The 10,565-nt window shown below is 51.8% G+C and overlaps 2 protein-coding genes across 2 annotated transcripts; both read right to left on the reverse strand.

Annotated features, from left to right (window-relative positions):
• Positions 1–293: 293 nt before the first annotated feature.
• BDW74DRAFT_77588 (aminophospholipid-translocating P4-type ATPase DNF3) lies at positions 294–5,928 on the reverse strand. The gene has a single exon (XM_073733688.1). The coding sequence runs from the start codon at positions 5,766–5,768 to the stop codon at positions 699–701; it is 5,070 nt and encodes a 1,689-aa protein (XP_073587827.1). The 5' UTR covers positions 5,769–5,928; the 3' UTR covers positions 294–698.
• Positions 5,929–6,930: 1,002 nt separating this feature from the next.
• Positions 6,931–10,294, reverse strand: rfeF (putative transcription factor RfeF). The gene is made up of 5 exons (XM_073723265.1): positions 9,948–10,294; positions 9,656–9,787; positions 9,500–9,559; positions 7,957–8,830; positions 6,931–7,902 (listed from the first exon to the last, which is right to left on the reverse strand). The coding sequence occupies exons 1-5, from the start codon at positions 9,951–9,953 to the stop codon at positions 7,427–7,429; spliced, it is 1,548 nt and encodes a 515-aa protein (XP_073587828.1). The 5' UTR covers positions 9,954–10,294; the 3' UTR covers positions 6,931–7,426.
• Between the last annotated feature and the right edge of the window lie 271 nt (positions 10,295–10,565).

Here is a 10,565-nt window from a genome sequence, read left to right on the forward strand (position 1 = left end):
TTTGAGCACCTTCAGATTTCAATGTCTACTACAAGACTAACTGGTCTATGAACCGGACTCTGTTTAAGCAGCATTGAGCATCTCATTGTTCGTTCAATTCGCCAGATCTCGGGCTACCGGTAGTTGGCATGGCAATGCAACCGGGGGTTAGTTCAGTTATATATATTGCCATCATCCACCAACGAATACTACACCACAAGATCTCAAGAAAATAACGAGCGAAAGAAAGCCTCAAAGTTCCGTGCTAAATACGGGCGATACCATTATCTCAACGAGCTAGCCTCCGCGAGCTAAGCAGGTGTTGTTGAAAAGTTAAGGTAACTTAGGGTAGGCTAAGGCCACGGATTGATGAAGCCCTAGAACCTGCAAATGGCTATTCTACTTTACTATTGTCTAGACGGCGATATTCGCCAAGTGAATGTATAGCAAATGGAGCAATCTCATCTCATAATCATCACCATGGCTTCTTCTATCATACAAGACACAAACACAGACCACCTAACGGGTATAGTAAGTTAACAACAACCCAGTCAAAACTGAGACAAGGCAAACAACAGCACAAATGCAGTTCAGATGCAACATGAAATGAGTGACAACGGATAAACACCGGGGGTATAAGTTACTCAACGCCAGTGAAACACAAAAAGCAAAAACATCAAAGTGAAATATATACGATAAGAGAAGAGAAAGAAGAGAGGTCACTTTAAGTGCCCTTTCTTCATCGCCCCAAAGCCCTTTGAAAACAGCTCATGGATCTCCATTGACCGTCTCGGCGCCGAAGACTCGGCATTCTGAGCGTTTGACTCTCCCAGCGCGGACGCAGAAGCAGAGGCAGAGGCAGAGGCAGATTCAGAGGCAGACTCAACGTAGACGCCGACGCCCCGCGAAGAATCATTCTTATTCGCATCGCTCATGACCCTAGGTCTAGCGAGGAGTTCAGCAACCTGTCTCTCGCGCGCCTCCATCTCGGCCTCCTCGCGGGCGAGTTCAAAGCTGGATTTTTTCTTGCCATGATCCCAGCCCTGTTGGAGCTCTGAAGAAGCGGCCTCTTCGAAGCGTTTCCGGATATCTAGGTCTTTCTCGTACTCTTGGAAGACGTCGACGTCAGTCGGGAAGAGGTTTGCGCGAAGCGAGGAGACGCTGATCTCGAAGATGATGACCGCAGTGACAATGATAAGGAGCACGACCCAGAAAGCGAGATCATGGCCAGAGTGGAGGAGGAAGTTGTCGGGGACATGGTAGATACCATCGCCGGATTTGAAGTCGTATTGCCTGGCAAGAATGATGTTCCAGAGGAACCAGCCGCCGACTGAGATAATGAAGACAGCGAGGGAAAGGTAGGTCTTATTGTGGACCTCGATAGCCTGAAGTTTCGCGTTGATGATGATCACACAGGCGGAGAAGGTGAGGAGACCGGCAGAGAAGATATCGTTGATGTTTCCTGTGGTAAAGAGGATGTTTCCGAAGAGACCATACATCACAAAGTAGACAAGCATTGCCTCGCAGGTAGCCATGAATGTCCAGCCGAGGTAGAGACGGATGTTGAAACCCTCGCTGCGCTGGCCTTTTGTGTAGAGCTCTGGGACAGCGAGAAGGGTGGATGCGGACAGATCCTTGGTGAATATACCAAGGAAGATGACGGCGAGAGAGGTGAAGAGGGTGTTAAACATGCTGAGACTCCACGGTTCGTACAAACTCGTACCGGTGTATCCATTCCATCGCTGGTACAAGGCTTGGGTCAGGTAGAAGAGCATTTCCTTCCAGAAGGTTCCGAGTGTGTATTTGCACGCTCGCATGTAGTTCCACCGGCCGTGGACCAGAAGCAACTTAAGCAGGAAGCGAAATTGGGCGATCGAGTAGTCGGAAATACGCGCAGCCTGAAGCCCCTCTTTACCCGTGATACCAATACCAACATGGGCCTCTTGAATCATGGCAATATCGTTCGCACCATCGCCAATCGCCAGAGTGACCGAGTCCTGCACCTGCCTACGAATCGACTTTACCAGGAAAGCTTTCTGCTTCGGACTGGCACGGCAGCAAATGACCGATTCGACAAGAATGGCAAGCTTGAAGAAAGCCGCGCGAAGGACGTCATCTGCTTCTATCATAGAAAGCGTCTGCCCGTCAACCACAACAACTGAGTGAGCCACAGTCTTGTCCAAGATGTCCTTCGTCAGTTTTGCAATCGACTCCTCCACGTTGCCCATTTCTTGGTCAACAATCACAAGTGTAGAGTAGTCCTTGACCAAGCGGCATGAGTGGCCAACGTTGATCGCGGTCTCTCGTTTGTCACCAGTAAGCATCCATAACTTAATGTTGGCACGGCGCAGCTTGTCAATTGCCTCGGGAACGCCCTTCTGAAGTTTGTCCTCGATCGCCGTGGCACCAGTCAACTCGAGCTGCTCCTCGATCTGCTGACCGACCTTTTCGATCCGTTCCTGCCGATTGACAAGGCTGGTCGAAGCTTCCTGGTAAGCGCGCCTCCACTCTGTGTACATAGTCTCATCCAAGAAACGGTGAGCATATAGGAGTGTTCGCAGTCCCTCGGTAGCAAAATCGTTCAAATGCTGGAAGCAACGCTCAAACACAGCAGCTTCGTCAACTACGAGCGCCTCCTCAACCAAATCTTCCTCGTCATCATGGACGGAACTTCCTGAGTCAGAGAACGTGTTGGACTGTCGTCCAATTTGCGCCGAAGGTCTTGGACTATAATACTCCACGTCGCTGTTCCTGTTGAGGAGCCCACCGTCGGTCTCACGGTCACGAAGCCAGACGTCGATGCTATCTCTTAGCGTAGACACGTGCCTTCCAGAAACACTAGAGCGACGCCGCGACATACTCGGGCGGCTGAAACTGTTACGGACGCCACTATCCTTGCGAGAGTGATGTTCGCTGTTTCGCCTGATGACCTCATTCGCTTCCGCAGCCTTGCGCTTGCTCGCTCGGCGCTCAATCTCAATGACTTTCTCCTGAGCAAGCGCAGCTCGCTTCAAAAGTTTCATCAAGACGCTGTCAGCGCCCTTGCAGAACAGGCAGATCCGCCGGTCTGGCATTCGCACCACAACTGACATGCGTTTCCTGGAGCTGGAGAACTCAATCACATCTAAGATCTCATACACTTCATCAACAGGCGATTGATCCTGTCCGTTGGGATATGTTCTAACAGTCAATGTGTTCGGTTGCCGGTCATGGACGATGTATCCTAGCTCCTGAGCAGCCGTGACTAGTGCGAGCTCGTCCGGTGAAGCAGCTTGAAAGGTCGTGTTGCCGAATTCATCTTCTTCTGGGAGACATGTGTGGCAAAGAGCCATCGCGAGGATAAACATCTTTGCTTTCCTCGCAAATACTGTGTACGGCTTGCGTTGGATGTACTTGAGCATATCAGTCGTGCGAGTGTTTGGCACAGATAGCCCCTCCTTGCGAGTTCCGTCATATATTGACATGGAGGGTCTAGTTATAGCCAAAGAGCGCCTGATTTCGGATACATTCGATTGGCGCAACACGGCCTTCTTGCCTTTGACGCTACGCTTCTTGTGAATCAGTTTCTCACGATCACCTTCCTGAGCAGCCTCGTCAAGCAGGTCGAAGTCGTGAAACCACGCGGTACCAGCCACGCTCATCTTCCGGAAACGCATGGTATTGTTCGTCAATGTTCCAGTTTTATCAGAGAAAATATAGCTCACTTGGCCGAGCTCCTCATTAATGGTCGATGTTCGGGCTTCAAGCGGCGTATCTGACTCAGGATCGTACATGTCAACGTCGGCATTAAGCATGAGCATTTGCGCGACTTTGACAATTTCCATACTTACGTAGAGCGAGATGGGAATCATCGTGTTGAACATGATCAAGAACGAAGTGAAAACTGGTCCATAGCTCACGTTGGCATCCTCTAGGTACCAAGCCTGACTTTCCACGTCTTGCGACCAATACTTGTACGCAATGGTGCAGGCTCCAGCCAGCACCACGACCAAAACCACAATGAGCATGACGACCCGGTTGACTTTGGCCTGAAGGGAGGGCATCTTGATGCGGGGATTCTTGTTTGCATTCATGCGGATCTTGCATTCTTCGCCAGTGTAAATAACCATTCCAACTGCTCGCTCAGTGTTTCGGAGGACACTGCCACGGTAAAAAACTTCATTGTTGGTCAGTGGTGTCTTTTCTCCACCAGCCACTGTGACATTTCCATCGAATTTGTACAGATCGAGATTTGGATCTTCCACAGCGAAGTGTATGGAGCTGCTGCAGAGACCTTCCACAGTCCCGCACACTTTGGCCACTGACTGGCACGGCTGCTTGCTTTTGAGATTCGTTTCCCCGTCCAGCGCCATGGTCTCCACGTAGGCAGTACAGTTAGGCCCGTCCGCATGGAGTAAGACCATATCCGCAGGTACAGGCTGATCGCGTTCGAGCCGGATCACATCGCCAACTTTGATTTCGCTCCATTTGATCACATCCCAGTCCTGTGTCTCGCTCGAGATCGATGCGCTATCGCCAGTAACAGAGCGGGAGAGCACGTTTGCTCCAGGTCGAAGAATATAGGCGAAGCGGTTGTTTTCTTCCTTATCCAGACGGTAGCGGCGCCAATCATCGAAACCTTCCTTTCCCATCGAGATACCGACGAAGATTAGAAGGGGTATAATGGTGGTGAATTTGCCTGTCGTACTCAGCCCGGGAATCATTTGCAGGATTGCAACCACTAAGAAGTAAAAGTTGGCAAGCTTGGTAAACTGCGCAAAGAACTGGCGAGGGAAGAAGCTCCATAAGCTGTAGCGGCTGGATCGAATCCAATTTTCAACGTATGGCTTCCCTGTCCGCTCATCAATTAGAGCTTCCGTTCGCGTTGGCTCAAGGTCAAAGTGGCGACCATCCTTGCTCGGTGGGATGGTCTTGATCCGGAGGATAACCTTGCGAAGCGTCTCGAGAAAATCTTCAAAGCGAAGTTGGAGTGCGGCAAAAGCCGCCTTTTTCTGGTGCCATCGATCGAAGGATAAAGTCGTGGACAAATTTCTTCCCTCCTTCAGATCCGTCTGCTCAGAAGAATAAACGGTAAGGCCGTTGTCCGTAGACGTTGATATCGAAGTTGACTTGTGCGCGACATGGACTTCCAGCTTCTCAGTGTTGCTCGATTCTGATCCCGACGCACCAGGCGCCGCGGCGGCAGCTGCAGGGACTTCCTGCTCCACAATCTCAGGTTCCGTCTTCACAAAATTCCCTAGCTCAACCGGTGACGAAGGAGTAGACTGCGACTCGATATTTTTCGCAAAGATCGTCCGACGTAGCGAGTATCCACGATTTCGTGATCGAGAGCGGCCAACGCCATCGGGGCTCTGTGGGGATGTGGGAGAGAGCGCTGAGCGCGGCGAAAGGGTCGAACTCGGGCCACGGCTAACATTGGCCTCGGGGGAAGTAACGGACGAGCCTTGTGTATTCGCTACGCTTGTATTGATAGAGAGCCCTCTAGACGACGGTCGTCGGTCCTGCTCCCTCGAACTTTGTCGATCCTCCAATGTTGGGCGCTCCAAGTCTGTCGAGAACCGGACATGTTGATGTTGTGATAACCTCCTTCCTGAATCCGATAGTGTTCGCGAGGGGGAGATCGATGCTTGTCCTGGGGGTGCACGCAGGGAATGGCTTCTCGAAGGCTGTGGCGGACGCGGATGAATCTGTGACGTCGAATCGGAGGAGGTAGGCTGGTCTTGAGAAATGCACGGCTGATGAGGATCGGGGTTTTGATTTGAGCCTGGCAATCTGTTCGGCTGTGACATGATGAAAGTCAAGGGTTTCCGGTCGGGACTCTTGGTGATATGACTCTCTCTCTCTCTTTCCTTCAATCCCTCAATTTATATTGTCAGCCTCCACTCCGGCCGTGGGTAAAATAATCGAGTGGTCGGTTGTAGGTACAGTCGCTGATCGGCGGGTCGTTATGACGTTAGGCGAGCAATTGAACTCATCCTTTCAAAGCCAAGGAGGGAACAAAGTACAACAGGAAAAGAGAATAGAGACAAGAAGAAGATAAACAAGGTCGTGAAAAGACAAATGCAAAGAGCGAAAGCCGAATCTTTGCAGGCACAACGTTTGCAGCCGATCAGGCACAGAAAGTAAAAAAAGTCGAAAGATGTGGTTGGCCGAAAACAGCAACGGTTGACCGACCCCGGGCCCGGCAGTATGCAAGCAAGATAGCAGGCAACGATCGTCGAAATGACAACGAGAAAGACAGGAGAAAACAAGATAACAGAGAAAATGGAGAGGAAGAGAAGAGAAGAGAGACAAGGAAAGGCCAAGTTGTGGACGGGGATAGTCGAGGAACAGGGCCTCCTCCAACCTTAAGGCTTGGGGGCAACGTAACCCCAGGCTGGGCTGGATCTCGGGCTAGACAGCGCCAATCTCTGGACACCGCGTAACCTTGTTGGAGGCAAAGTGGAGGCCACTCTAATCCAACGGTTTTGACAGGTACACTTACTGTGCCTTGGACAGCCCTACAGTATATGATAAGTATATCTTCTAGAGAAGCAGTACTACTGCTGACTTGGTGATATATGCAATAGATGTCATCTGAGCACAGTTGCTGCCTGAGAGGCAACAAAGCCCGAGTGAGCGTCGCATCGCACGCTGCTATAATTAAATTGACTGCGAATGGTCCACCGGGCCAGACGTTTCGTCTGCATAGCCTCCAGGGTCTCGTCCCCGCGTCCTATCGTTTTACTTGTCCACCAACCCACCTCGTTTGCTACGTGTAATCGGCAGTTCGTTGCGACCGTCTGATGCGATGGTGCTTAGCCTCTGAGACCTGTCGAATTTCGAAGTCCGCTGGAACGAAGCTAGAAGTTCCTTAGTGACCTTGCAGTGGCAAGCGGGGCACAGCTGCTTGGCGTCGGAGAAACTTCCGCTCGCGCTGCGCTAGAATTGCCACCAGTGTTTCTCCGTAGTCTACCATATACGCATACGACCACCAGAGTGAGATCCTCATTTCCTCCTTGCTTACATGAAATAAAGATCCCACTACTTGTTTTTATACTCCGTAGTCCCCTTGGCGGTACAGAAACCGCCCTGGCCCGAACTCTATGGCCGTTATGTATACCATAGAATTAGACCATGCCTTACTCATAATAGCTACCACACAAACTAGGCCTATAGGGTAAGGGGCCATGTCTATGCTATGGACATGGTCTATAGCGCGTATAATTTCTCTGCACTGTCTTGCAAAACCTTAGGAATCATCATAGCATTTTCATTAAACGGTCATGATCAGCGAAAGGGAGAGCTTCGAGTCCATATTGAATCACCCATCTTCCCTTTGCTAGCGAAGATTCCCCACTGACAGAACGTGCGAGGATAGTAAACAAAACACGCAGAAAGCCATTATAAACGATAGATACGGGCACTAAGCCCTTCCCGTCCGGTCGTCAGAGGGCTGCGCACCGAACTAATATCTCTGTTGTCCGTAGGGGGGCTGCTGGCCAGGATACCCTTGCTGAGGTCCCCCGGGCCTTTGTCCATACTGTTGTTGAGGCGGTTGCTGGCCCCCGTAAGGGGGTTGTTGGCCAGGATAGCCCTGTTGGTAATTGCCAGGCTGCTGTCCATACGAGGGCTGCCCGTAGCCAGGTCCGCTGCTTTGAGGGTAAGGCGCAGGGCTATAAGCTTGTTGTCCAGGGTTGTATGGCGCAGACGAGCCGTATCCAGGAGCAGGAGACTGGCTAGGATAACCTGGCTGCTGATTATAACCACCACCGTACTGGCCTGGCGGTCCAGGAGGGGCACTGGATGGGGCGCTGCCCTTTTCGTCCTTGGTGTCGTATGATGAGTCGATGGAGCCGAGCATGAGCTTCGCGCACCACAGTTCACGAGTGAGGTGGACAGGTGGGTTTGCGCGCGACATCTCATCTTGCTCAACCTCAAAGTCTAAAAGAGTACGTTAGCCAGTGTGTTCATTCACAGCGAAATATTAGATCTTACTGGATGTGCAGTCGATCAAGCCACCAATGCTAGGGTCGTTATCGAGGCTGCCAAGAAAGTCGCGAGCTTTGGTGTCGTTTCCGACCTGCGAGAACTGGAAGGCAACCGCACCGCGGCCATACTGGGTTCTCGAAACCTCGTCAACAGTGTAGCGAATGCCCTGAGATACGGAGTCCAATGGTTCTCCGGCAGGCTGTCCATCGGTGATTGTGATGACGAGCACCGGCTTCTGCAGGCGGCCTGCTCTTGCTGGGCCCACGATGATGGGGTCAAGCACTTTGGTCCTCAGAGCCGATCCCAGAGGGGTCATGCCGGAGAAGCGAATGTTGGAAATGATCTGCTCCACATCCTGCGCACTGCGAATGTTGTTTTGCATGAAGTCGTTGTTCATGAAACGTAGGCTGATACCATCCTCGTCAAAGGTGGAGGCAACGGTCGCGACAATTCCAAGGATTTGCTTCAGCTGCTCTTTTCTGACACCCTTTTCCTCGAACTCGATGGAGCCGCTATCGTCCACATAAAGGACAATGTCATAGAGCGAAAGTTTGATGACATCCATGGCTATCTCAATAGGCAAAGCGAATTCATTAACAATTCTGTTGACCTTGGTAGGTCCATCTCGAGAGAGGCCTTGCACAAGCCGGTCGAGTTTGTCAGGAGGATAGAAGTTTTGAAGGTTCTTCTCTTGGATCGTCGCGATTAGAAGCTGTCGATAAGCGTCAAGCTGCTGGGGAGTAGCAGGTCCAGCTCCGCCGCCAGCTCCGCCGGGTGGTCCATACTGTCCACCAGGGGGCCCTTGCTGAGGGCGCTGACCCCCGGGTGGACCAGGCGGGTATGGCGCATTCTGAGGGGGTTGGGAAGGGTATCCTGAGGCCTAAAACAACACGTATTAGCTTGTCGCCAGTATTGGAGATGAAATACAATAAAATCCGACGATTAGAAAGCATGGCAAGCGTTAGGGCAGTGTATACATGAGGTTGCGGGGGGTAGTTCGGGCCGGGGCCGGGCGCTCCATAAGGCTGAGTTGGAGGCGGGGTTTGCGCATAGCTTTGAGAGCCTTGTCTGTAAGGCGCATTGCCATAGGATGGCGCCGGAGAAAAAGATTGGGGATGAGGTGTGTGTGGTGAATACGGTGCTGGAGAATGTGTTTGAGGCGGCGCTCCCGAGTATCCGGGGGATGGCGATGGTTTGTTAGGCGGGACCGGGGGGTATGCCTGGTATTGTTGCTGGTACTGCTGCGATGGAGGCTGCGACGGAGACTGTGGGTAAGGCGATGGCGACTGCCCCGGACGCAACTGCGGAGGCGGGCCGGCAGGAGGAGGATATCCTTGATTGGACCACGGACGAGACATATTTTCCGATTGCAAAGGAGAGGAAGATGACTGAAAAGGAAGAGAGATGGGATGACGAAAGTGTTAATGGAACTGAAGAGGGGCAGCGGATGAATAATGCCACGCAAGCGAAGAGAACACGCGGAACTGGCAAGCGAAACCACACACTCGATGAAAAATGAAAGAAGAGAAGAGAAAGAAAAGCAGCTTACCGATCCACCAGGGTAGGCCTGATACTGTTGAGGCTGTTGAGATTGCTGCCCGTGCTGCGGCTGGAGACGTCATCAGCCCAGAAACCAGAACTGGACGAGGCAAAAGAGGGGCATGAAATGGCCACTTGGCAGGCATCAGCATTCTTCTGCACTTACATATCCACCTTGAGGACCAGGGCCCGAAGTAGGAGGAGGGCCACCTGTGTAGCCGCTAGGGGGTGCTCCCCCATAGACGCCGCCAGAGTTGCTGGGAGCGCTCATTTGGGCGTTGGCGATCTTCGAAGCGAACTGTTGATGATGCGAAAGCACAGTGGTTAGCTGAGAGGTCTCGACTGTTCGATGACAAGGCTGATGAATGACTTCGTGAAAGTACCACGTAGCGGGGTAGAGAGCAGCCGCGGGGCAGCACCAGTTGTTATACGAAGGAAAGGGGGCAAAAGGTACTTACACCCATCTTGTTTACCAATGTGGCTGAGATGGACTGGTGATGAAAAAGAGAAGGAATGAGGGGGAAGATGGCCAAGGGGATAAATAGCTCGGAGAGTAGTGACGGAGACGATGATGCTGGCGAAGGCTGAGCTGCGGATCCAAGCTTCCAGAGCTCCAGGAGGCAGGCACAAGCTCCACCCACGATACAAACACTGCCCCAACGTTGATTGAGTATAGACTCTGCTCAGCCACACGGGTACCACCTTTAAGGCTGAATCTCAGGATTCCGTGACAAAGACACGGCCATCGCTCAAGTTGGGTTCAGCACTGCTGCGAATGGGGCGATGCCTTATGCAGCTGGCCGTTATAGCCAACGATTGCTTCTACCTGGACAGGTCCATTGACCATCCATCATGACCTTACTATACTGACTTATACAGTAGCGTTCAAGCTTGGATACCGCGACAAAAGCACGTCCATTGCATAGATCTATGAGCCGCAAAAGCAAAGAAAGAAATCTCACTATCTTATCAACCCTCAAATGGCTAACAGACATGGCAACTGATGTCATGGCGGAAATAATCACCGACATAGAAAGTTTGTACAGGATGATTCACATCAAAAGTCAAACGGAACG

Source organism: Aspergillus multicolor (genome assembly GCF_047715735.1).
Source record: "Aspergillus multicolor strain CBS 133.54 unplaced genomic scaffold BDW74scaffold_3, whole genome shotgun sequence".
In the NCBI taxonomy this organism is placed as follows: domain Eukaryota; kingdom Fungi; phylum Ascomycota; class Eurotiomycetes; order Eurotiales; family Aspergillaceae; genus Aspergillus; species Aspergillus multicolor.